The sequence below is a fragment of the Pungitius pungitius genome, chromosome 11 (assembly GCF_949316345.1).
Source record: "Pungitius pungitius chromosome 11, fPunPun2.1, whole genome shotgun sequence".
NCBI lineage: Eukaryota > Metazoa > Chordata > Actinopteri > Perciformes > Gasterosteidae > Pungitius > Pungitius pungitius.
Genome location: NC_084910.1, coordinates 10,836,618 through 10,864,587, shown reverse-complemented (window position 1 = coordinate 10,864,587; position 27,970 = coordinate 10,836,618). Strand labels below are relative to the sequence as shown.

Sequence of the window (27,970 nt, the reverse complement as noted above, 5' to 3'; positions counted from 1 at the left end):
TTAAAAGATGAAGGTTATTATTGCATTTTGTTGGAAATTCGGTTGAAGAAACATTTTTCCCAACGGAAGCATTGTTGTGTCTTAAACATTGTGTTGTTGGCATTATAATGAGTTGTATTTTCATTGTATCAACGACTATTTGCCAGATAATATATGTTTGCTCAGTATAAAAAGATGATCATTTTATTTTCGGGTAAATTCTCCCTCTTTACTGTGTCCCGCTGTGCACCTTCTGCCCATCACCACCAGATGTCGCTGCTCCCCAAACCACCGGCGAGGACAGCACGAGCAAACTCTGTGATGAGTACCCGCAGAAACAGGGCTTGGTTCTGTCACGCTTCATCCACGTAAAATCACAGGCTGCCATTGGAGAGCCCGACGGCGAAAGAGCGAGCAGGACGCAGACGCAGGAAGGACGCAGACGAACGCAGTGTCCATCACACCAGCTGATGCAACAGACGGCTTATGTTGGAGACAGTTATTTAACACAAATAGAATAAGAGAGAAAAAGAGAATAGGGAAGCAGTGAAAATGGGACGTACCGCAATACCTATATTGATGGCCGCGTTGTCCTACTGCGTGTGGGAAAACGTCGAGGTAAGAGCTAACGTGAAACCATTTTTGCAATATTCGTGACTGTTTAGCTAAATGTCAATTTAGGGATTTTGCTGTGTTATAGTTCAGCTCGACAGCACGCGCGCCCACGAACACAGTTGGCCCCGTGTCCGTATTGCCGACGCGCACCCTTATCTGGGGCAGTTTTCATTTGTAAATGCGTCCCCGGGCTCCGTCATTTGTCAACAAGAGCAATGGCGCACAGCGTCAACGACAATGCACCGGCAGCGAGAGGGCTTCAAGTACAAATGCTGCAATTGACGATGGCTTCACGGAGTTTACGGTGTATTCTGCTCGCTGCATCAAGTCTGGGCCTGTATCGGAAATCTTTTTTTTTTTCAAACGCCACACGGGCCTTTTGCTCTGTCGAAGGATAGGACATAGGGATCATATACCTTGTCATTGCGCTCCATCAGTGGAAGAGGCCGGCCTGCATCCTTCCTTTAGAGGAGTGGTGCAGCTCGGGAGCAGGATGGAGCCTTGCATTTGCAAATGCTGCTCTTTGTTACCTTTGTTCTTCGTGGCAGCGCACTAAATAGATCACACAAGTCCCAATTTAATCCCACAGTGAATCAGGCCACGCCAGGGGTTTTTTTTCCCGTGAATTGTCCTCTTTCAAGTAGCTCTATTGTTAATGATGTTGCTGCGGAAATTCACGTGAATGAAGCAATCATCGCAGGAGGAGGGTGACTTTGATACATCATTGGGCGAATGAGTGCGACGCAGAGTAGTTCACTACTAATGAGAGACACTTCTATCTCTGTCAATAGGTAGCGAGGTGATAGTGAAAGTCTCTGGTAGAGAGAGCGACACATCAATGGGCTGCCAGCAGCTTCCGCCTCCCGCCTGTCTCATCACGTCTCTCAGTAGACACACAGTTTGATGGACTCACCCAGCATCTCCCCCCCACCCCCCCCTCTCTCGTAAAATACCTGAGGCATAAATCCAGGTTGGAGGACATGCATTTGTGTGTGGAGGCAAGGTAGTGCTGGAGGCGGGCTGGAGTGTGGAAGAGGGGGGAGGTGCATCATGACGTCCAAGCTGGAGCTGTGGATCAGTCAAACTGTTCCACCTAGAAGTGAAGAAGCTGCTGAAGCTGCAGTGTCGGAGAATATTCAGCATCTCCTTGAGTTCCTAAGAGGCTCTGAGAGATGTTTATTTATTAGCCATCTCGCACAGAGAGTCTGTAACAGTCATAAAGCCTCTCCTTTCATTCCGAAATAATTTCACTTCTCTAAGAGCCTTAGTGGGATTACTGCTATGCTGAGGAACAGGCTTTAGCTTCGTGCAAGGAGACCTGCACATTAAGGTTTACACTGAAGATTACCCCATGAGAGGTTTGGCTGGCTGGATTACGCTGGGGTATTAGTCTCAATAAAACTGTCAGCATCCCTTAATTCACTCATCTGAAATGTGCAAATTGGATTAATTATTCCCTTTATAGTGCGTTTGTTAATGCATCATCAGGAGATAATCAATTGTATGTCCACACAGCGTATCTAGATGAGTAAAGACATGATCATTTTTAGCGGAAAAACAAGTTGAGCCTCACCCTGTCCTCTGATTGGACAAACACATTGATGACAGGTCGTCAGCCGTGTCAAGTTCAGTAGTGACCTCCCCAGTGTTCCACCTGCAAAAGCACTTACTGTGCTCACTGTCCCTGCGCCAAGGGCTTCCAGCCAATTGGTACGCGGGACATTTCGGATACGAAAGGTCATGCTTAATAAGAGGAGAGAAACAACCACCTTTATGTGAAGCTTGTAAACGTCTTTAACGCATAGTCGGGTATTTGTGGTGCAAAGTGGTTTGGATGAAATCTCGTTTAGTTGGGTATGTGACAGGGGCCTTTAAACTTTTGCATCAACAACAACATTGGGCAATGTACAAAACATACCAGTGTAAACAACATTAGAATTGGATTCCTATAATAGTGTAGAGGTGGGTGAGAGGTGGGACCGAGATAATATACATTTTTTGTTAAACTATTTAGCCCTATAACGCCGTCGGGTACATTTACACTTCACATTACTGCCATCTGGTCAGAGCCATGGAAACACTTAGATGCAAAACCGCTCGCTTCAGTGGGAGTTTTGTTGCCCTGAACAATCTGCCTCGCTGTTACGTGTGACTGCATACATGAAGATTTTGTGGACTGTTGAAATCCGATCTTTATGTTGCTATATTTATCTGATCTATAGAAACTTTAGATCAAAGATCAGAAATCAGAAATGCGATATTTACATGGAAGTCCTTTTATTAGTGTGTTTGGGTGGTTATAATGTCCATTAAACGTTGAATGTCGCAATGAATTTTCAGTACATATTGTGATCTGCAGTGATAACCAACAATTAGTTCTGTTAAAAGTCCTTATTGATATCTGATTAATTGATCAATCGGTTAAGGTTTCAGAAAATATTGAATAGGGCCAACGTTGATGTATTCAGGTCTTTTGGTTTACCCAAACAACTCTCCAAATGTAAGTATAAGATATAGAATATAATTATGTTGTCTGAAAAGTTAGTGAAATTGCTCTTTGACTGCCAGAATAATTGCTGAACATTCTCTATTTTGATTTATTAATTGATTATTTGACTTATCATGTGAGTTCCTATTGTGATGTGGAATCATAATTGTAGAAGGTTTGATCAACGGACTTTTTGTTGTTGTTAATCCCTGAAATTATTTAACAAATCCAAGTACGTCATTCCAATGGGGCAGAATCTCAAAGATATGCTCATGTAACTAAGCAATCATTGAAATTGATTGATAGACTGCTTGCAATGATCAGATACAACACACAATAAATTGAACACACAGCTAGTGCATAAATGGTCTGGCTCCACTTTTCAACAGCTGACAACGTCATATCATCCTGAGATATATGTCTCTGCTGCACCACCCGGGTCTACTCTTTAAGACCCTGAACATTAGGGAATGCTCATTAAAAAGCAATTAAAACATAAAGCAAGACCGAAGCTGGTGAGCTTAGCATACAACAAAATCCCCAAACTGGAAAATGTGATTTATGAAAGCATTCAGACTAAGATTGTGTTTGTGTGTAGCTATTTTGCAGTTACAGGTATGCTCAGCTTTAGTCAACCAGTTTTGTATTATAATATAAATGACTGCAGTCAGCCCTCCAGTCCAGAGGGGCTGTGAAAGAAGAGTGGTGGCACACCCACAGACAAACTGCCAGAAGGTCTGGAACAGCATGAAGCTTAAAAGGAGGATTGGGAGGGAGAGATAATGGAAGAGAAGAGCCGTAGGATTGTAAACAGGTTTTATGGCCGATGATTTAAATAAAAATGGTGAGTCATAAAGTTGCTGCGTAACCCCCGCCTCTTCCAACACCACATCCCCACCAGCATTCATTTCAGGCCTTGTGCAGGAAATCGGCCATTCAGATCCATTCATCTCCCGCCCCAATCTGCTCTCAATGCAGTAACACAAGGGGATTTGTTAGAGGGGGAAGCTCTCTCTCTTCCTCTCTCTCCCTCATATACACACACACACACACATTCTGCCCTGCGCTCACTTAATTAATTTGATAGCCAAGAGATAATCGAGTTCTACTAATGGATTCTGCTCTTACTATTCTCTACTATATCTGTGTTCCGGTGGGTATGAAGTGTACCGTTCGGTTGAATCATATGTTATTCCCCCTTTTCTTTCCTTATCGGACTGAAGCGCAGCACACCCACACTGCCGATGTGAGATCCTGCAGAGTCACTGTGCATTGAGAGCTGCATTGTAGCTGGGGGAGACTTAAATGAATTCACTAATGAGTGATATCAATGTAGTCTAATTAATGTTTGGTTGCAAGACAAACTAATTGGTTTTATCTCTAGTCATGCAAAACCAGATGCACATCATTGGAAAATTTAACTTTACCTTACATCATCCACTGGAAGACATATTACATAAATGTAGATTTATGGGGCAATTTGAAAGCTTGAGCACTTGTATATCCAATATGACGGTGTCTCGGACTGTGTACAGGTTTCTTTTGTGTGCGTTTGCACATGTCATGTGTTTGCTCAGTGTCACATACAGATTTGGAGACCAGCATAGCTGCCCTGATTACATCTGGCCGCGGCTCTTCTCCCGAGTCTTGCAGGACAGAGATATCACTACAGCCCAAGGTCTTCAGACACACACCACAGAACTGTCCCAGTAGGCCTAACGGAGGCTCGGATTATAGGGGGAAAAAAGTTTAATGTTGGGGCGTTGCAAGATGTTTCGTCCTGCTGCAGCCCGTGGGAGGTTTCAGAGGAGCCCCCTTTGAAACATCTGCAGTGTGGTGATAACACTTGTCCACCATGTTGAGGAGAAAAAAAGAGCACTGCGAAACAGATTGAGGGCTGCTAGAGAGAGAGAGAGGATTGCCCTTGCATAGGGAATGATTTGAGCAAAACGAGAGGGTGAGGGAGTCTGAGGGATGTAGAGCATGTAGAATGTTATGTGGGTAGAAGGCTGGAGGAGTCCATGCTAATGGAGGAGCCCAGCCCTATTGCTGCTGGGAGAGCACAGAGATCCATCTCTGTCACGTACGTGCATTCACAGGTGGCCCTGAAACGAGACGAGCGGCAGAGGCAAGAAAAACCCAGTGGCCCCCGAGGCGAGCACTGAGTCGTATAAAAGAGGCACTGGGAAATGTTTCTTAATGGCCGTGGCTGCAGGGTTTGAGAGAGTGTGAGGTTGTTGAGTCCAGGTCTGTATTAAACTTCTGCAGGGGAACATGGGGAGCCGTTATGGAGGCAAATGGATATTCTTTTCACAATGTCGTTTTCCCTCCGCCAGCCTTTGCTACAAAGCATACAGCTCGCATCGGAAGGACTAAAAGCTCCTTTTGTTTTTTAGACGTGAATCCAATTGAGACAAGGTACAGTGGTACTGGTGGATGGAAATGGCTCCTATACACATACTTAATCTCACACAGATAAGTCAGAAATATACGCACAGGCAGACATTCACCACACGCCAGCTGCTTGATGACAAGCTGCAGAAGCTGCATCAATTATTGAAGGCCGTGGAAAGGTCTGGGCTCGAGCTTGTCTGCCGGGCTTTGGCACTTGTCACGCACCGTCTCAACGCTGCCATGCCAGCCGTCTCTCTTCATGCCACATGCTTGTTTGTTTCCGCCCTTGTGCGGGGTCCACACCCCACCCTTGCTCCACAAAACACAATAGAAAATCCCCACGTCTGTCTCCTTCTTGCCTTGACCCATCTCACCCCTCCTCTCTGTGTATGCTCATGTCTCCCCACCCCTCCCCTGCCCGCTCTCCCAGTCACTGCTCCTCCATCTGCCTCAGCAGCTTTCAGAGGATAGTGACATCTTTTCACTCTTTTTTGTGGAGCCTTTGATTGGGCTTGAATAATTCATGCTCCTAGCTCACTCTTCATTTTTTTATGCACTGCATCCTGCAATTGTTTTGTTCTTTCATTCTTGATATTTTCAGACATTGATAAATGAGCTCTTCCATTTTTTGTTTTATGTTTGAAAGTGAAATTTGATCCAAACACAAACATAGCCATCAGTTGTTTATTTACTAGTGTTTACGTTTTTTGGGATGGAATATATATTGTAGAAGTTCACATTTCAAGGAAAGGAGTCTCATCCCCCTTCCCCCCGTAGACAAAATATTCCCCCAGCTTTTGACTCAATGCTTCGACTCCTCTATTGCATACACAATTTACTGATGGCTCGTCTACAAACAACCAGGTGAAAGTCCAAGCCGCAATGAGTGAGAATCAAACTCAGGTGATGCATTGGCTGCGGTTATTCACCAACAATAAGACGGATTGAATTTGTTTCTTTACTGAGCTGGGGGGGGGGGGGGCACCGTGCTCGCCAAGGCCAGGCTGTGCCGGTTAACAGCCAATACTCACGACCTCGCACGACCTCGTCTGGCAAAATGGATGCTTCGCATCAGTCTAGTGGTTGTTTGGAAAAAAGAATGTAATAAAGACACGATGCGCAATGGAGGTACCAGGCCCCGGTGAGGGGTCTTTTGTACGATTGTCTCAATGATTGAACCACTTTCCCTCCAATCTTTCCCTCTGTGGAGACTTTAGGGCTTTAGGAAATGAGATAACACTAATATTTAATCTACTGAGTGATCCTAAGGCGGAGACTCGCAGACTGCGTAGCCAGCATGCATTATCTCACAAGCCCGGTCTGCAATAACACGGAGGGCCAAAGCAAGATGGGACATGTCAGTCATCGTTCTTGATTGTTATTTGTTGATTTGTTCAACGGCTTTCGACTTCTATTGAAATGTAAAAGTACTTAATTTGAATATGATGCCTACAGACACTGGAGATGTGATTCCGCTTGTACATCTTGGCCGACTTCATTTACAGATTATTCATATCGGTGCATGGCCTAATCATTTGCAACAGTGGGGATGGGGGGAACTTAAAGGAAGTCTTGGAAGCACAGACAGTTGGTGAAGTTGATTTTAAGATAATCAGTTGTGTTGTAACACGTAGGCTTTGCAGCCCTGAAGCACAGGGATCCTCAAAGGAACATGTGACGAGTCATGCAGTCAGCTCCTGAGTCACCACATTGAGATTTAGTACAGTACAGAGTACAAGAATCCAATTCAATGGTGTTACTTGGACAGGGGTGTGATAGTAGTCTGAACCATATAGTGGAATACTGTATATGTCCTTAATACGATTGATGTACTATTAGATTTGATTATATCAATATATTTCAAGTTTCAAACGGAATCCTTTTCTTAATTCCTAATTCTGATTGTTTTAGAATTATTTAATCTGTGAGACTAGAAGAGAGAAATGGCCAATGCGATTTCTTAAAACCCAAGGTAGCAACTACAAGTAGTTCAACTCAGTCATACAAAATGTAGAAAAAGCTATAAAACTAAAACTTGTATTTCCGCACACTAGTAAAAGTGTAATTCTAGTTGATTTGTAAATTATAATTATTTTGATTATACAAAGGTCCAAGCCCCATTTGTACTTTCAGATAACATTATTGTTCATTAAATGTATTGTTTAATGTTATATAATCATTTTAGCCATAGAAACACAGAAGAACAACATTTATACAATACAGATTTAAGGTTGTGCTTGCTCTAAAAATCAATAAGCCTTAATTGAATAAGGCACACAATGAGGCATGCTTTAGGAATTGAAGTGGCGTGTAAACAACCAACAGACCCTGATAAGGAAAGCTAACTAACCATTAAGCCAGCGACCAGGGAACTGCCACAGATAAAAAGTCGATCCAAACATATGGGCCTTTTGTGAGAGAGAGAGAGAGAGAGAGAGAGAGAGAGATAGAGAGAGAGAGAGAGAGAGAGAGAGAGAGAGAGAGAGAGAGGCAGACTGATAAGACAGAGAAAGACAGTGACACGCTTGAAATTCTGTTGGGAACCCGTTGCTACGGTAACAGAGAAGGTAGCCTCCTGTGGATGGTGTTACCATGGTAACCACCCTCAGTGGCCAAGTGAGGCTGAGAGGGACAACATAGAGAAGGGCAACAAAAAGAAAAATGAAAAATGTTTGAAAGCGGTTGGCAAGCGAGGAAATACTGATGACGGTAAATGTGGGAGAGCGACGCCAGCCGTGCTGTTTTCTCAAGATTGTCTGGAGCTGATTTTCTTTTCTTTGCTTTGAACAAGTGGCAAGCCGGTCCCGGAGGGCCCCTGCATTAGCAGTTCATGCTGCTCTTCTGGAGCAGAGCACCTCATTACAATGAACAGTAGGCCAAAGATGATTTGCAAGAACCACACGGCCTCTGAGAGACTTACGCAGAGGTCGTTACCTCGATGTGTCTTAGCAGTTTCGTGGGCTAAAGCTATAGCCACGCTGGGCTCTTTGATCAGACACAGTGTAAATTGTGACCACCCACTGGGAGTTAAAGACCAGTTTGTTCCCACTGTGGCGATAGCAGATGCCTTTGAATTAAAGCCATAAACAACATGTTGTGGAGCTAAATGTTACATGTATATACCGTTCTCTTTGATGTGGTGCATAATGTATTTTGACAGGTCCTCATTTAAGTACATGTGCTGTTTAAGTGCAATGCAAACATGTCCCAAAAGACTGTTTTCCTGGTTCAAATATGAGCTTGGCAGATAATATAAAATGCAACTTAAGGGATTTAAGTTCCAAGGCAATTGAATGTGTGTTTAATTGTTTTTCCTCCTTCCATTACATGTTTAAACAAGCACAGAATGCAGTGCAGATTGATCTGTAGAGGGTACACTTACCAACTCTGTGCAATATTCAAAAAGTGCATGAAGCGACAAGAAAGTTAAGTAGAACAGGCAGGGAGATGACATGCAGACCTAAAGGAGAATACCTGGGAAGAAATACCTTGGTACGGGTCGAACTAAAAAAACAAAGACAGTCAAAGACAGAGTGAGTGGCTCGAGAGGCAACATCGCACCAGAGTGACAAATAAGAAGTAAGAACAACGCAAAGAGACACTAGAAAGACAGTATTTAGGATAAATGATTACAGTCTAAACATTTAGTTGTAGCCTAAACATGCATGCTCGTTAATGCTTTGGGATCACCTCAATATCAGAAAACATGTGCAGTGCATAATTTATTGTTTGCTCCATCGCTTCCTCGGCCAGCGTCACACTAAGTCCAAGGACAGGAGACAGGCGGGACAGGCGCAGACGTGAAAAATGACAGAACTTCATTCAAAGTAGGAAGGGAACTGCAGAGACGCAGCGGTCACCAACGAGGACCAACAAGGAGACAGGGGACACACCTGGTTGAAATGCACTGGGAAGGTGCAGGTGCTTGGACACAGGAGGAAACAATCAGGGACACAGCAGACAATCAAACTCACAGGGGAAAATACACCAGGGCAGGAAATGAAGTTATCCCAGGCACACTAAAGGCAGGAAACTACTAAATAAAACCAAAAATGCCCCCACAGCGTGACAGACAGCACTGAAAATCAACTCGTCAGATGTGCATTTATGTCTGAATTCAATCGGGTTATTTCCAAATCTCCATCGAGCTGCTGAATTTAGGGTTTAGTTCAGCAACTTCTCGCCCATTTGTTGTCAGGCTAATGATGATTTGATATATTCATTTTTTACCATTGATATATGCTGCTTTTCTTTTCAGAAAAGAGATTCGGAACTATGTGAAAGGCCACAGTAGCGGGGAGAGTAATTGCCTTTATGTTTAGCGGCGACAATGCAATTCGTAGAATGTATGTGCCATATAAATAGAGATCAGAGAGCGTGTGGGCTCCATGTCATCTCTATCTGCCTGCAGAATCCCTGATTCAGTGGCAATTGTGTTGACATTAGGATGTTTCAAATGGAACTGCAGTGCTCAAATCTCCACTAAGCCTTTGATTCCTTCAATCCCCTAAGGTAGGTCTTCAGCTTGAAATCACATCTGCAGGCTCCCCGTGTTTGGCATTAACATGTTGACATTCCCATTTGTGTTGCTTAACTGTGAAGGAGGGTCGGGCTGCAGTGTTATCTAACAACAGAAATGTATCCGGTGTGCTACTAGTTTGGCTGTTGTAAGAAGAAGCTCCAAACTCTCTGTTTTACTGTCCGGGTTTATAAAGCATTATTATTACGCAATCGTTTATCTCCCAGATATCTGCAGGAGGCGGTAGCATAGAGAGGATGATAAACCAGGCTCTGTGTTTCTGTCCCTTCTGGAGAGAAGACGTGCACAGTGTGGTGTCATTATGTTGCATGAAACGGGGGAGGAGCAGAGAGGAAAATGCGTTTGTGTTCTCTACGCAGCAATCACTTGTTCCCCTATCACATCTGTTGGAATTTCCTGTTATTTTTCTTCTGATTGCATTGAATTTTTCTGAGGAAGTTTTCTCACACATGCTGCATAAAGGAAGGAAATCATTTAAAAATCTCAGGAGACATATCTGTAACACTGTTGCCACCACGAGACCTCATTCAGGTCTGTGTGGTCTGGAGTTTATTCTAAAGAGAGCAAATGGAAAGAGAGGAGCAGGATGTGTGTGAGATGTTTATTACGAGTCATGTGAGTCCCCCCCTGGGGAAGGTGCAGTCTCAGTTCATCTGCTTCTGTTGAGTCCCATGTTGGTATCGCACATCAGGGGAATCTGTATCCTACTCAGTTCATGTGATTTCTGGGGGCTGTTAGCAACCTTTACACTAGAGGGTAATCAGTCCCTTTCTTATTCCCCAGCTGCGTGCTATATATATAAATAACCATACTCCTAAATAACTATGATAACCACGCTTTCAGATTTATTGAGTCTCTTGCGGTGATGCTTTCTGACACATCCTGCATTTTAAGCTATACTTGAAATGAAGTCAAACATTGCAAGATGATTTGGGCTGCTGTTTCAGACCTAGATGAACCCTGGTGATTATGGGGCCATCTGCTCCCAGCGTGCCCAGCTGGAGACTGGACCACCGTAATCTGGATTGATGAGCCTTGATTTAGAGAAGGCCTGGATGTTTCCACATTTTTGCTTATCTTCTAATGGTTGGCATTGGAGTATAAAAACAAGGTTTGATAGTGAATAAGTGACTTTATAGGTGGTTTACAGAAGGAAGCTAGGAAGGAAATGTCCCCCAGGAGCTCTGAATACAAAACGAATGGCTTCAATTAGCCATTAGTCAGAGATGTATAATAATGAGCGTCAATGCGCTGAGCTAACCTGCTCTATCCTCCTTTGTCCCCCCTGTTGCACCCTGAGAGCCTGTGAGACTAATGTTCCTACTCTCTAATAACTACATGCCACACCAGGAAGAGGCCTGATGGAGCCTATAAATAATTAACCAACATGATTACAATGATGAATGTTTCTAAATCGTTCTGGCCATTTGGTACTGGGCTAGAATGGGAGGCCAAACAGGAGAGTGTCAGGCATTGCGTGAACGCGTTAGGGAGGGGGGACACAGGAGATAGCAGGCCGGCTGCGTTGGATTGATCTTAGCCTTGAGAGGAGGCAGAGAGAGGGCAAAACTGAGAAAGCGTAAAGGAGAGGCCCGCAGAGCAGGAAGACACCCACTATTCAGCCATCTGTGCTGCAAAGAAGGACAAAGACGTTCTCACGAAGGCTTGTGTCTCATACGTGCAGGACTTGCGCATCAGGGAGTCTTATTTTTTTACGTGGGTGTGTTCTCTTCACAAATGATGGAAGTGGTCAGTCTGCAATGTTATATTAATCACAAGTGATCCCAGCTAAGCAGTCTATTCACACCAGGCGTTAAAAAGGTCAAATTATTCAGTAGTAAAACAATATATATTTCCTTTATTGCATCTATCACAAGTATAAAACATTTATTTGGAAATAAGATAAAATAATAGAAATGAAGAATTTAGCAAAAGTATTGAGAAAAGATGTACATTGTTAGGGTTTGCTGCCTGAATCTTCAGATCCTGGAAGTTGTTTGGGGTCTGATGTATTCTAATAATAATAGTAAGTAATCCTCCTAGTAGGTGTCGAGCAAGCTCCCAACAACATACTCTGACGAGAGAGTCTTACTATAGCGTACCACAGTGTTTCACACAGCATATGCAAAGATGCACACACGCACCTTGTAACAGAAATACATGCGTACAGGGAGTACGCCTCAGATCATAAAGAGAATGTAATATAACAAAGGAAGTATGGAACAAATGAATTTCATATTTAAAAACAACAGTGAAACAAGAACAAACCAGGAACACAAAGCACAATAGTATGCAAGGGAATGCAAATATTTTCATTTCAAAGGCCCCTATCTGACTGTGCTGCTCCCTGCTGCAAGCATTAAACAACAACTATGCAAAGCATCTGATGCATTTATGGTATGGTTTTCAAATGTAAAGCCTGGCAGCAACTTGTTAAAAGTGACAAATGATGGTTGGGCTCCTCCACTCAGCCTCTTCTGCTGTGGCTTGCCTGCCAGGGCCGGGAGATTGCATCATTAAAGTGGATGAAGTCATCCTGCAACATAAGGGTTGACCAGGTGCTGAAAATTTAATTAGAACGGGGTGGAGGAGGCTGGAGGAACATGTAAATGTACTGCTCTGCTCTGCACTGACAGAAGCATTTATGTTTTAACATCAAATCTAAGTTCTTAGTTTATGTGCTCTGCACTGCAGCATTTACTAAATATAACTGTGAAAATATAATTCACCATTATTGAATCTCCACTGGCTTTACCACAACGTCTGGTACGGTGCACAGTGCGTCTCTGTGGGATCAATTAGGTTCCTTGTGAGGCATTATGCAATTGTGAAGACGCGGGATTGGTTATAAGGAGAAGCAGATCAGAAGACAAAAATATCATTTCAGGGAACTAACGGAGGCTAGGAACCTGGTGAAAAGGCAGGATGCCAATCAATGCTTTATGTCACCAGGTCATTATAAATGATGCAGCATCTCTGCACTGGGGAGCTGTCGGGCTCCTTGGCTGTCTGTCTGTTTCTGCCTCATCGGCACTGGGACTTGATATGTGGTGTTCAGGATTGTTGGAAAGCGCTGGCTTGCCAACTTATGGCTCAACCTACGGCTATTGATCAACCTGTTTTCATTCTGGAGAAGAAGCATAATTGTTGACAGATAGGGAAGCCTTTTTTCTAAGCCAACTGGATCCGTGAGACTGGGAACGTTCAGAGAGAATTAAACTGCCGTTCTCACACCACAACAGTCATAACACTCAATTTGGAAACCAAATTGAACTGCATTCCAATCATTGTTTGCATGTTTGTCTGTCCAAAGGGAATTGTAACATGGACAAAACAGCTTAATCGAAGCAAAAGAATGGAATTCAGCCACTGTTACAAAAGCTTTTTTTTTCTGTTGCTGTGAATGAAAGCCTAATCCTTCCCCTTTATTTAGTGAATACAGTAATGTGTCTGCTAAGACCTAAAACCATTGTGAGGAAAGCATTTTTCACTCTATGAGTCTCTGTAGACATATCCTGATTTGGCTAAATTTAAATTGCAAATTTTCGAATAATGCGTAGTAATATTGAAATATGCTAGGACTTATGATCTACACTGCACAATATTTCATGGTAATCTAAACAGTGGTTAAGATATTTCTGGCTTAAGAATGATAGACATAATGCAATTGGACTTGTAAAAAGTATATTTAATGGTATTTTAGCATTAATTATGTTGCTAAAATGTAAAGGTCATACATGTCAGTGCAATACTGTAACAACGGTTTGATTAATGAACCACAATAAAATAGAAACTTATTTCCTAATGCAGTTATATTTTTCTTACAAACTAAAGAGAAATTAAGCAAATAGTCTATCCTATAACTGATGTTTTCTTAAAAGTAATCAAAACATTTTTAGGGCAAAATAAAAAGTAGAATAAAATGACACGCCTGGCCCTGCGTGGCCTTCATGCAGCACACCAGAGACGTGACGTCAGCCCCTGAGTGATGTTCATGATATCCTGAATGTGTACGGTGAAGACCAGTGCGTGGAGAAGGAGTGACGTGGACATCTTTAAACAATAGTTCTTATCGAGGGTTTTCACAAGAGGGAGATGGGATCTGGTCCCGGATCAGGCTAGGGGCTGGTGGGGCGTCCTCGCCGTGCTGCAGGTCGGGCCCTCGGGCTCCTGATGGACTTGCTATTGATTGGGGGGAACGTAGCGATACAGTTGCAGTAGCTCAGCATTGATTTTTTTTCTTTTTGCAAGTGCAGTAGTGGAGAGCAGGCAGAGTGAGAGGGCTGGACCATGAGGAGCTGCCTTGTTATCTTCTCAAATATCCGGAAGTACTTTTTTTTTCTTTGAGGCACTGACCTTCCCTGAGTCAACAAAAGATCTATTTAGACGATAGCTCAGCAGCTACAGTGGACGGACTGTTTCAGCAGGCTCAGCAGTATTTTATTGTGCCGCTCCAACTCTTAAGCTATAAAAAGCTTCAGTTGAGCGCTCTCAATCACTCCCACTTTTGTAATTTGAGACATTAGATACTGTGAAGCTAGAAATATGACTTAAATTTAAACATGAATTGTTTAACTTACTACAAATATGAGATCAGAAAATTTGGCAAAGCACACATCATCTAAATATTAAATGTTTTTTTCTTTAAGCAGCCATTGCTTTCATTCATTAAATTGTGAGATGATCATTAACTTGCAGGCACTTGACGCTTGCCCGATGTGGTAAATCATTACACTGAAGTGTTTGAATCAGACATTAAGATAAGTCAAACAATAAGATCAATTTGAGTTCATATATCCTGTAGTATATAGTTTCAATTAGTTTTTCTAATCATCTTGCAATTTACTGTATATTCAAACAATATTAAAACGAGTTGGGGGGAAGATGAGGATTATAACGAAGAAAAATGCATTCATGAATGTGAAAAACTCGACTCCCTATGCTTTAGGAAATGGTCAGCAGTAATGAAAAGTAGATCCGTAATTTGTAAGAAATCTGCTGGGACATGCAGAAACACAAACTCATCTTAGCATAATTATATTGCACAGACTGCTGGGGGCCTTTTATATTTATTGTGCACTTACTCAAAGGGTTTTAGATATTTATTTTATTCTCTATGAATTTTAAGTAGGACTTCAAACACTTGAGTTGCGGTCGTCCATAGCGGGGCTTCCCTTTGATCAGGCGTCACTCTCACATGTTTTATCTACTCCATTTCTTCCCTGTGGGCAACTCCCTTCTAATTGGCTCAGCGTTTCTTGTCCTTTCTGTCGTCAGCAGGTCTATCTCTCAGACAGATGAAAGGAAATGAGTTATACATAGGCCCTTGGACGCGGGATGCCTTTTGCCCGAGTTGTAGGGTGGGACGGTAAACATTATCTGATGCTTTGAGGACGTTTTTTTACTTGAGATTAGTGACCTACAGAAAAGACTCTGTGCATGTGTTTGTTGAAAAATGCATTTATGCTCAAGAAAGGACTCCCGTGGGACATCCATAATTATTGAGGCTGTGCCGTCACATTTTCAGAAAACACGTTTTGTCTGTTAGGGTTTGTGAAGGCCATGTTTGTGCAGCTTTTAGAATGTATCTTTCTCCTGCCCAACCCTCCCCCTTTATTCCTCCCTGGACTCTCTGTGCTTTGTGTTAATGTAGTGAAGTGGCCCATCGGTCAATGAGCTTGTATTAACACCTGACTCTCCGCCCTAGCTGTCTCTCTGCCTCTATGTGGGGTCCCCTGGGCCCTCCCCCAGGCAGAGGTAACATATCCCCCGATCAATAATAACAGCGAGGAGGTGAAGTAGGAGTGGCGTGGGGGGGGGGGTGCAGGCTTTTACATTGTCTTCTATAGTTTTGCAATACACCTTCCTTTTCATTCACCGTCCAATCATTCTCATAAAAGCATAAAAGCCACCGGTCAATTACTCAGGTGTCGGATGGCCACGCCTTGTCATTCACCTCACAGTTATTTCAACGAGGAGTCTTCAGTGGATCTTTCCTGAATTTTTTGGTTTTCCTATATTGACATTAGGTGTGCACTCAATTCTCACACACAATAGGCACCCCTTCCCTTCTATCCATTCTCGCCTTTCTGTTTCAATCTTGCAGTCACACAATCCCTCTTCTTGCACCCTGGTTTACACTCCTCCAAATGTTGGATAGTGCTGGAGTGCATTTACGAATTATCTGCGGTCTAACCGGCATGGATCATCTTCAAACACGATATAATCTGCCCCGTGTCTCTATCGACTCCTTCTCAATTCTCTTTTTTCTCCCTTCCTCCCTACGCTCTCCAGGCTTTGCCCATGACCGAGGTGAACGGGCCGAGCCCCCAGGTGGTGGAGCCGCAGATCGCCATGTACTGCGGCCGCCAGCTCCTGCACATGAACCTACAGACGGGCCAGTGGGAGCCGGATCCTCAGGGCCACCAAGGCTGCTTCAAAGAGCCCGGCGAAATCCTTTCCTACTGTCAGGAGGTACAGTCCTGAACTTTGGCAGGGAAATAAATAACATGAACTTGAAGAACTGTAAAGAACATCAGTCCGGATCAATACTAACAGCAGATCTCCCTTAATGGCAATGAGCTGGTTTTGAAAGAATGCAACATGAAATCAAGACTGTAGAAAACATCAAGGGAAATAAGTATTCTTATTCGGTTTGTCTAACACCTTGTCCATGAATCTATATATTTAACCATATATAGTGAAGTGTCCTGTTGGAATATTAAAATATTTCATTTGTAGCCCCATTTACTTTTCCTCCTGTTATTTCCTGATATGTGTACGCTTCATTCTCTACTGTCAGGTAGGTGTCAATGGCACACATTCTCTACACAAACTCCACCTTCAGAAATAGATATTTGAAGTGCCACAGTAAAGGCAACCAAGCGCCATCTAGAGGTCAAAGTAGACGTTGCTGCAGCAGAGAGCAGCCACCGTGCACCTGAAAGGACTCTGATGTGATTAGCAAACACATTATGCATCCGTGGTGGCTTTTACACAAAGGCCTCCTTGTTTTCCTTGACATTTGTAATGAAAGCATTTCAGTGTTCATTCAGACTAGTATACCTCATTAGGAGTTTGACATATTGTGTGCAATTTTAATTGAAAGTATTCATATCCAAAATGGGAAATAAGAAGACAAGATATTTAGTGAAATTTTCAGTGATTATATGTCTAAAGTGACTCCAGACAAAGAGCATACACAGCTTTGTTTAACTAGTTAGAATTGTTGCATGAACCTCTCCCCTTGCAAGTCTTCTGCCCAATGACTGTTTTCTCCCTCTTCTTTTCCCCGGATCCTGTCACCCTCACAACCAATTCCCAAACTTCCGCTTCAACCCATTTTCCTCTTGTCTTCAAACCGTCTGTTCTGTCCATCCATCTCTCTGTTTCTGTGTACCTGTTGTCTCTGCATGCACCTGTATGTCCAGATGTACCCAGCACTTCCAATCTCCCATATAGAGGAGTCAAAAAGACCTGTCATCATCCCCGCCTGGTGTAAGAAAGGTTGGGGCCACTGCCAGACACACTCCTTCATAGTACTGCCCTACCGCTGCCTAGGTAAGATCAACCCCTACACCGCCATTAGATAATTACTCTACCAACAATATCTAGGATTAGATTTCCTCCTCTGCATGCATGCTTGAGGTCATGCCATCTGTATCATGAAAGTATTGTTTTTTTAGAGAGTCAGGGAGCCAGATTCAAACAGTTATGCGTTGTTAACGACTAAACCACTAGGCAGATTTGCCTTCTTGTAGAGGGTCAGATTAAAAGAACAATTGTGTTTTTCCTTTAAATATGGATTCAGCATATCTTAGCTTAGCTTTGCAGAAAGACTATTTGGGTTTGGAAAAACTAAAACAAATGGTCAGTGGAGTCATTTATTTTATTCAGTGGTATTAAACTTCTCATCTAACTCGATAAAAAAGGCAGCTGAGCATATTTCCAAAGATCCTGAGGTCTTTTGTTTTACTGCATAATTTAAAATAGGCCAGGCCACATATTTATTCATGAAAGATTTGGGGTCACGGCACATCTTTTTCAGCTATAGCGGATTTCTTAAAAACACTAGACGGTCTCAGTACACTACAAGGACTCAAGCATTGAGTAATGAATTTGCTCATGTCTAGGAAACTATAATCATCCTTTTAGTGTCAGATAAGACTGAACATTGATTTAAATCATAATCATGTTGTATCTCCTCCATGTACCAGAGATTTCTGATTGTCTTACTACTACAGCACTAGATAGGCAGCGATACAATGCAGGATGTGCAGTTCAACATCATTGCAGAGAGGCAATGTCTGCTGTCAGCCACTAGAGGGGCCGGTAGGCTAACAGTGGATGAGTGAATGAATGAGTGGGTAATGAAAAGTGAGTCACCTTGAATTCTTATCGACAGCCCAGTAGAACTGTCTGTAGCTGGTTTGATTACTACACTATAAACTGTCCATCAATGAACATGTCCCTCTAAGTCTGAGCTTCAAAAGATATGATATAATGGATGGACTAAAAAACTTATTAGTAATTTCTGTATTGGTTCTCAAATGCTTACACATTACACATGAATGTTAGTTCCTTGTTATGCAAACCATCCCAATTTAACTATTCTGGACCACTATCGAACATGTTGCCGGCCATCATTTTATCACAGCTTATGTTCATTCCTATTATCCATTTCTGTTATAAACTTAAAATACTCCCGCTGCTTGTGATCCTTTTTTCCACTGACCTTAACTTTTCTTCAATCCTACTGTAGAGGGCGAGTATGTGAGCGAGGCCCTGCTGGTGCCCGACCGATGTCGTTTCCTCCACAAGGAGCAGATGGATGCATGCAAGAGTTACGTGTACTGGCACAACATTGCTAAAGAGGTGAGAAGGGCAGATAAACAGTTAGCAAATTAGTCACATCACACTTTATCAGTACAGCTACCTGAGGTGGTTTTCACAGAGCAGAGTGGTGACCAAGTTCAACCGGTAATACTCCCTTATACTGCCTCCTCTCAACCTCATACATTGTGTTTTTAAACTTTGTGGAATCAAGGAATGCACTGCAGACAATTTGGAGCTCCATAGCTACGGGATGCTGTTGCCATGCGGAGACCATTTCCGGGGGGTCGAGTATGTGTGCTGCCCAGGCCGAGGGACTTCCAGTGGTAAAGGAGAAATGGAGGAAAGAGACATCCTTGCTGGTCCTCAGACACTTTCATCTCACACCAGCGGAAAGCTCAACATTGTGTAAGACGATTCACCTTGGCAACGCAAATTGAGAGGATAAGAGGTTGTTTGTTAATGGGCATCAGTAAACAGTAAACAGTGTCGCCTACTCCACAGCACCAAAGTGGCAGCCCCGACCCCGTCTCCGGACACCGATGTGGACGAGGAGGATATGGAAGAGGAGGATGATGAAGTGGTAGAGGAGGAGGAAGAGGAAGAAGAGGGGGAAGACGAAGTTGATGAAGAGGAAGTGGAAGAAGAAGAGGATGTGGAGGCAATAGCTGTGAGAGATCCAGAGGAGTACGAATACCCTATTGACTCTGGTACTTACCAGACATCTGACTATCTGGACTCCTTGTACTCTGAGAAAAGCCCAAAACCCACCACCTCTGCACCTCCAATGAAGGGCGACAGCGGTGAGTGTCCCAGATTAGTTTGGTTTATCCTCTTTGTAAAAAAACGTCTTGGCCTGCAGTGGTTGTTTAGTAGCTGTGGTTACCATTGCCAAAGGACTTAGTGCATGGAGTGGTTGACCACTGTACTTAGGAACTCGACCCAAGAACCAACCTTGTGCTCACTGTCTGTCACATATTTCATGTGTAATTGCGTGTGTTGCACAAAGTAATGTGTATCAAACATTTTCAGGAGTAGTTTCCTTTTGTTACTTAACAATCTGCGTTAAGGTAATAAACTCTGTTTTTTTGCCCCCCCCCCCCCCCCCCCCCCATCTAGTGACTACACCTCGGCCCACAGATGGCGTTGATGTTTATTTTGAGAAGCCAGTGGATGACACTGAGCACGCCAACTTCCTGCGTGCTAAAACTGACCTTGAGGATCGCAGAATAAAGCGCATCAATGAGGTAACGTTCACAGGGCTGAGAACAGGCTAATGGTTTGTTTACTGGCGGGTGGGAAGGAGATTAACTGTTTTATTACTGTCATTTTCAAATTTAATTGGCTGTGTGTTATGAACTAAAATATATATTACGGACAGTGGCCAGTATACCTATTCTTCCGTCTATAATAAAGCCCAATATAATTTGAATTGATGATTATGTAGCAAAACTCAAAATTCACAAAATAGTATCAATTGAGTGTCAGTATTTAGAGTTATTATCATTTATTAATTTGTTTATCTTTAACTGCTTATCGGGGGTTGAGTTTGGGGGCAACAGCTCCTGCAGCACGGGCCCCAACCTTGTCCTTCCCACATCTACCAGCTCTGACTGGGGGACGCCTAGACAGGTTGTGTCCACACAGGGCACCACTGGTGGTTTAGGGGTTATCTTATGTTGAGGTTATTATCAATAAAACTCTTTATAATATATATTTATTATATTTATAATATTATTTATATGGTTGTAGACCTAGAGTTTCATACTGGAGTTTATCACACTTTTCATCGTACTCTTTTGCACATGCACATGAGCTCACAACTTCAAGATGTCTTTTTGACTTGTGGTTAGACCACGAATTCTGTGTTTCATCTGTGCAGCTGAGCATATCTCGATCAACAGTTTCTATGAGCAACATGTCTACACTGATGCACAGTTACCATTTGCTAGCTGTTCTTTCGTGACTACCCTTATGTGTAAAAAAGGACAACTTAGTAAGTCAAACATTGATTTTGAACATTGATTGATTTTTAACCTATTAACTCATCATTCATATATTTTTTGGCAATAAAATATATATTTTTTAATGTAATTCACCATGTTGGCAAATACTGTTTGTGTTTGGTTTTTTATTGCGAGGAAGTCCTTTTTCCCAGAAAAGAGAGTCATTTTCACACTTCACATTTTCTATGTAACAGATGCGCTGTATGTCTGGAATCAATTTCTCTTCTAGTCTCTAAATCACTTTTGAACTTTATTTGCTTAAAACAAGTGTAAAAGACTTTTAATAAAGACATGGCATTGACATTTTCGCCTGTCAAACGGCAGTTTATGTGATATGACAACTTCTATACACATTCTATCGCTCAACAAAAGCAACCAAATTCCTATTATAAGTCAGTGTGCTGTGTATACAGGTTATCCCCTATTTCAGAATTATGGTTGTGCATGAGATACTTTTATAGTAACAAGCCAATATTGTGTCTCTTTAATTCCTTAGATCATGAAGGAATGGGCCGAGGCAGACAACCAGTCAAAGAATCTGCCAAAGTCAGAGCGACAGGCCCTGAATGAGGTTTGTTCATTTGCCTTATTCCATGGTTTAACTAATCCTGTGGCAATTCATCACCAGCTTTACTCCTCTGCGCCCTTTCTGATACCAGCACTTCCAGTCTGTACTTCAAACGCTGGAGGAACAGGTCGCTGGAGAGAGGCAGAGGCTGGTGGAGACACATCTTGCCAGAGTGGAGGCCATACTTAACAATAACCGTCGCCTGGCCCTGGAGAACTACCTCACTGCCGTGCAGTGCGACCCCCCTCGGGTAGGTCCAAGATCCGATTCAGACTCTTTGCTCTATGTCGGCCTCTCAGCTCACTGGTTGGTTGGCATTGCCTGTCTCTGTCCTCCCTTCAACTCTGTCTTCCAGCCGGAGCGCGTGCTGCAGGCTCTGAAGCGATACATGGCTGCAGAGCAGAAGGACCGCAGACACACTCTCAGGCATTACCAGCACATTGTGGCTGTCGACCCCCAGAAGGCTGAGCAGATGAAATTCCAGGTGTGTGTGTGTAATGTAAGGAGGTATTTTCTAGGAACCCATTTTGCAGACACCTGAGAACCTCACGGGTTAGTTCATAAATACAGATCTCACAGAGGTAAACCAGCTACCAATGTATTCATTAAAGACAGTCTTTGTCTTTTTTGTAGATGTAAGCAGTTAATTGATTCATTTTTCACTAGTTCTAGTTTGTGCTCTGCTCGCCCTTGCTTGGTGTAAAGCCTCTGATATTTTCCAGGTGTACACACATCTCCATGTCATTGAGGAGAGGATGAACCAGAGCCTTGCATTGCTTTACAAGGATCCTACTTTGGCCGAGGAGCTGCACAATGATATCCGTAAGCTAAACTGCACTTTTGATCCGTGTTCAAATCCACAGAAGTCTGTGTGTGAACTTTTTGTCTTTATATGTTGTATCTGGATGACTTTTTTCTTTCTGTATGATCTGCAGAGGAGCTGGTCAAGGCAGAGAGAGGAGACATCAGTGAGCTCATGACCACCTCCTTCTCCGAGACCCACACTACTGAGGAGCTTCTGCCTGCTGAGAGCGAGGAGGAAAAGGATGATGAAGAGGAAGAGGAGAGAGCCTTCCAGAACAGACCTTATCCTCCCCACATTGGTATGTAGATCACATACACACACCAAAAAATAAATACCCTCAGTCCATCCAAGGGGTTTACATGAAGAAAGTTCTCAGAGGTTGTTGTTTTTAATGATGCTTTTCCTCTTTTCCCTCTAAAGAAGTACAGACTAATAAGAAAGGTAAGCTGGTATTCAGTGTCACTAAAGCATGTGGTTTAAAATGATTGTATGGTATTTATTATTGTTGCTCCCACCTGAGTTTTATTCCGTTTTAATTCCTGTAATTCTTAGTTTCTGCAGATGAGGAATATGATTATACCACGTCTGAAAGAGGCCCCACGTATGAATATGAGGAAAAGGTAAACTGAAGATAATTTGGGCCTATTTGAAAGCTGTTTATTATTTAAAATAGATTAATTGGTAGGTATTTATCTTTTCAATGTTTCTGTGCCCCCATATTGCCCCTTTTCTGACACATTCCGTGTCCTCTTAGATCAACACCTCTGTTGAGCTAAAGCCGGTAGTCAACAAGCTACCTGAGCTTGAGAGAGCGGAACTGGTGAGGACTTGATAATACATAAGCCTCATGTTTTTGTTAAAAAAATATAATGTGAAGGAATTAGCAGGAATTTAAATTAAAATGACCTATGTGCCCTTTTGTCTCCCTTGTTTAATTCGTACTGCACATTTCTTTCTTTCCGTAGCAACCTGACGCCTTGGAGACGTTCAACCGTGGCGCCATGGTGGGGTTGCTTGTGGTTGCCGTGGCGATTGCCATGGTGATGGTAATTAGCCTGCTGCTAGTGCGCAGAAAGCCATACGGCACCATCAGTCATGGCATCGTAGAGGTACGATCCCAGATGGGCTTTTAAATTAAGCTAGTCCTAATGGGACAACAACTGTATATTATATCTTAACAAAAACAAGCTGTGTGTACATTGTAGTATTGCCTGTAACACTGTCTAAAGTACAACAAATGGTTTTAGATCCATTCCTACCAGTATCCATTTGTCCATGTATTTCAAAATAAGTAAATAAGTAAACAAATAGCCCCCTTTTTAGGAAAAGCGTTGTAAAGTGTTTATTAGGAAGATATAGAGGTGCCATGTGAGAGCACCATGTTTCCAGTTTTTTATGTCCAGCTAAGCTAACCAGCTGTTTGCTCCAGCTACATACTGCCAAACAGAGTCAGATAACAAAAAAAGAATATTTCGCTAAATTTTGCATTGAGAGGCATATATTTCACATCATTTAAAAGACAATTTATTCCCATTTCAATTGGTGGGGTGGTCCTCGCTCAATTTGTATATAGTGTGTAATAATTTGAGTTCTTCTGTGTCTCTCTGCAGGTCGACCCCATGCTGACACCAGAAGAACGACAGCTCAACAAAATGCAAAATCACGGCTATGAAAACCCTACCTACAAATTCTTTGAGCAGATGAACTGAGGTACCGGGGCTGCCAACTAGTCATGCCTGACCACTTGTTTTAGTCCCCCCAGCTCCTCCCTTACAGTGATAACAGCTACACCCCCTTTGACGGATTCATGATGTGTTGCAACATAAAGTATACAAATAAGTACGGGTGCAAGTCCCAAACCCATTGTAAATGACCAGCATCATGTCATCATAAGCAGAATGAGAAGAATGAGATCGATTCAAACTCACACATCACCTATTGTAATCTAGCACTCCCTGAGGATTGTTCTTGCCCGTAGCAGTGTCACAGCGTTTCATGACCGTGAAAACATTCACCTCTCAGACCGGAAACCCATCCCAGCGGCATGACTTCATCTATTGCTCCTCACTAGAAACTGGAGTTGAACGGCGCGTAATGCTTTGTAGTATTTATTTTTCAGTGGTAGTCTCTTTTGTCCAAATTTTACCACAGTTAGATATATTGTATCTGTGAAGATGAATGCAAATGACAGTTTAGTTTGGTCTAATTCTCAATTTGAAATCCACTCAGTGATTAAATGGATAATACTAAGCTAATTGTCGAACTTTCCTTACCGCCATTAGCTGCTGTTACATTGGAAAATAATATTAATAACAAGACATGATCAAAGGGTGAGGATGTGGCGGTGTTTACTTTACATGTGGGAGATATTTAGGCTTTACTTTTACAATATAGAAGGCCAAAAAGACCACCATACATAGCTATGTGCTGGCTGTACAAATGATCATTGTGTTTCTAAATTCTGAGGATCTGCCCTCAATATTTGTTTTAATTATTTGGCAAAGCATACCAAATATTAAGTCAGTGAATGAGTTTAGTTTATTTGTACTGCTACCTAAAGAACTGTAAAACAGATGAATCAAAAGTCCGTTATTTTAATGAAAGCATGACAATTTGGTGTATGATACAGCTGTATTTATTTGTGTTGTTCCTGTCATTGCTTTTGAAAAGTCGGAAAATGTCAGCGTACAAAATTTACACTGTATATAACGTAAGAAATACATACTACTAGGTGTAGACATTTCTATGATTAATTTGCATCAATGTAACGGAATAATAAATAAAAAAAAATAGTACATTGTGCTGTAAGGAGAAGAAAAAACATTTTCCTAACATGGCTGATTGAAAACGGACTGTTGTAAAAACCAGCACAAGACAACGACAAAGTAACTTCTTTCTGAATGTATTTAAAGTAGACGTTGAGATTTCATCCTATTTTCAATATTGCATCATTCCCCCAGTAGACCTTCATAGGTGTAGTGAAGCTCAACACATCCAACAGACTACTTGCCTGATGCCCTTCTTGTCACTTCCTGTAGTGGCCTGTTCCTTTTCACATGTGGCAGGTTGACGTTAAGGGTTTTTCGCAGTTCAGCGGAGTTTGAAGAGGCCTCAGCTAAAGTGTGTCAGTCTGTATAGTGAATGCTTGAAAACAGACCACACGCAGGCATGATAGTAGTTAGACATCCAGTATATCTCCCAGTTTGACAAATTTCAACTCAACAACATTGAACGTTGGTATATTTAAGTCACTCGTCGTAGTTTGTCATATTTATGATCAACACACCACCATGTATAGGTAAGGAAGGAAGGGATTGCCCCTTTTTTCTGGCTAGTCGTTCATTACTTCATGTGTAGGTTGAATTTAGTGTGTCAGGAGGAATTTCCTTTAGCCACTTTAGACCATGTTGGAAGAAGAAGATCACATTGTGGATGTTGCTTTTTGTTCGTCACGTCTTTAACTGTTAGATAATGCATACCAAAATCAGTTCTCACTGCATTTATTTCTTACTGGTGGAAGATTATTTTAATCAACCTGCATTTGTTCATTCAGACGAGGAGGTGCTTACTCTTCATTTTGTTTTGTTTTTTTGTGTAAAGTTAGATTTGAAAGAAGCATAAAGAGTTTGACTATCAGAGGTATGATTTGCCATTAATCTTCAGTTTCTCTCGTTAGACGAGTTATTTGCAGGTTGCGGTTGTGCTATGACAGATGAAGAGAAGTCATAGCCCTTGTATAATTTGTATAGCTATGTTAGTGAATGAAGACGTTGTATGTTCACAGTTTAAGTCAGTTGATCTTGTAATGATACTACTGAAACCATAGATGAGAATAAGCTTGCCTGTGTTTCCCAAACCACTTACGGTTACCTACCAGCATTTAGCAGACTTAGAATGGTGTATACTGTAGTTACTCAAATCACATTTGTACGTCCTCCGTCAAATTCTAGACTTCTTCGTTGGTCTGTCCCCTTACTTCCCAACGAAACATAAACGTTATTGAGATTTTAATTGCTGCATTATTGCCTTTTACAATGCTGTGTTTTGGATGTAATTATTCTGTATTTTTTATTTCTACGTGATAATCAGTTGAATCGAGGGTCATGCTTTCCACGCTTTCCACCGTATTTTTCGGACTATAAGGCGCCATATCAATGAACGGCTCTAATGGACCGTAATATTATGTTCAAGCACAGCGCGTACCCTTACAAAAAGTAGCTGGGGTAAACGTACTGCGTGCTGTTCTCTGATTGGTTTATTGCATCGTAATGCTTCGACAATCCGTCAAGCGGAGCGGCTTCGTCGCTCACCAAAGTCGTACTAAAACATTTTGACAGATTTTCGAGCGCAGTGTACCACATCAAATTGGTTCGAGGTCAGTAAGCACAACAATAATTCATATATAAGACGCACTGGATTATAGGGCGCACTGCCGATTTTGGAGAAAATTGAAGGATTTTAAGCCTTATAGTCCGAAAAATACGGTAATGTAAATTAAGAAGCTTGTATGAAAAAACACTGACAGGTTTGTGGCGTCCAAAGGTAAAATTTAGGCGGATATACGGCCTCTGCCTAATTAACAAGGAGTGGCACAAGCACAAGTAGAGAAAAGTTTGCTAAACATTAGACATTGATTCTCTCTGTCAGATTTCAAGTACACCGCATTGATTCTAAGGATGTCGATATCATCAATAAGAGTGCTGTTTTTATTCTGATCGTTAGCCAAAGACAGGCTCCGGATATTCCAATTTGGCAAAATGTTCTCTGTTGTGTAACTGTATACAGGGGCAATCCAAGACATCAAAACTGGTCAAGCTAATCAATAGTGTAATAAAAAATGAATGACCCATAAAATACTGTGTCTGTGTTCATTAAAGTACTCAGTTCTCAGTCTGACACCTTTAATTAGGAAACTTAGTTTCATCATCCATCTCAAAGAGTCAACATGCCGGGGAGTGAAAATTGTTCACGATGAAGCCTATGATGTGAAAGCCACAGTCAAAGAAGGGGAAAATGTATGACATACTTGCACTGGAAAAGTTTTTTTCTTAAATGCCTTGCCTTGGGTGTATTCCTTGTAAAAGGAAACTTAAGTACCCCTTGAAAAGAGATGTTTCTTGTCACAGAACAAAATAGAAATGCTTTCAAGACAAAGCAAAATCATTTTAGCAGAATGCACAAAGTGGGATTTTACAGCAATATTAATGCTGGATTTGGAAACTGAAATCCTGCATGTTGATGTGTCAGACTGTGGCACGATAAAATAAACGAGATAGTAAAAGACACACATTTTAACCAAGATGAAGATCAGTTGTAAGATAAGAATTTCTCTCAGTTCTCAGTATGGCGTTTCAGCAACTGTCTAATTTGTAGTTCACTTCCTGTCAGGAAAAGCTACTTGTGATGCTTATCATCTCATTACTCTCAAAAGAATTAAGGAAATACATCTATTTATTAGTTATATTCTTTACCATTTATGTTTTGTTCATAAAAGCACCATGGCTAAAACAGGATTCTTAAAACATGGACGTGTAGTGAGAAAACACCCGAGGCAGACAGTAGTTACCTGATAGTCTGCAAATCATGGTTAGAAACTGATGAGCATTTTCCCTCAAACTTGTATTGTGATGAGTAATCATGTACTGTATCTGTGGGGGTTCATTTATGCCATTTTCATGCAAATAACTGCCTTGTTCAAATAAACCTTTACTTTCTGCTGTAATAAGCACAAGCAAACATCAGA

At 42.1% G+C, this 27,970-nt stretch overlaps 1 protein-coding gene across 3 annotated transcripts; it reads left to right on the top strand.

The window, feature by feature from the left end:
• Positions 1 to 302: 302 nt before the first annotated feature.
• On the top strand, positions 303 to 27,081 carry aplp1 (amyloid beta (A4) precursor-like protein 1). Of its 3 annotated transcripts, none has more exons than XM_037453800.2 (17): positions 303 to 597; positions 16,311 to 16,490; positions 17,447 to 17,576; positions 18,778 to 18,890; positions 19,063 to 19,256; positions 19,353 to 19,651; positions 19,968 to 20,095; positions 21,351 to 21,425; positions 21,514 to 21,672; positions 21,778 to 21,906; positions 22,145 to 22,244; positions 22,358 to 22,525; positions 22,651 to 22,668; positions 22,780 to 22,847; positions 22,982 to 23,047; positions 23,193 to 23,336; positions 23,838 to 27,081. In XM_037453800.2, exons 1-17 carry the CDS (start codon positions 532 to 534, stop codon positions 23,934 to 23,936), a joined length of 2,136 nt encoding a protein of 711 aa, XP_037309697.1. In that variant the 5' UTR covers positions 303 to 531; the 3' UTR covers positions 23,937 to 27,081. The 3 variants fall into 3 exon arrangements, with proteins under 3 accessions (XP_037309697.1, XP_037309698.1, XP_037309696.1); XM_037453799.2 differs by having other exon boundaries at positions 304 to 597; positions 22,648 to 22,668; XM_037453801.2 differs by lacking the exon at positions 22,982 to 23,047 and having other exon boundaries at positions 22,648 to 22,668.
• Positions 27,082 to 27,970: the final 889 nt, after the last annotated feature.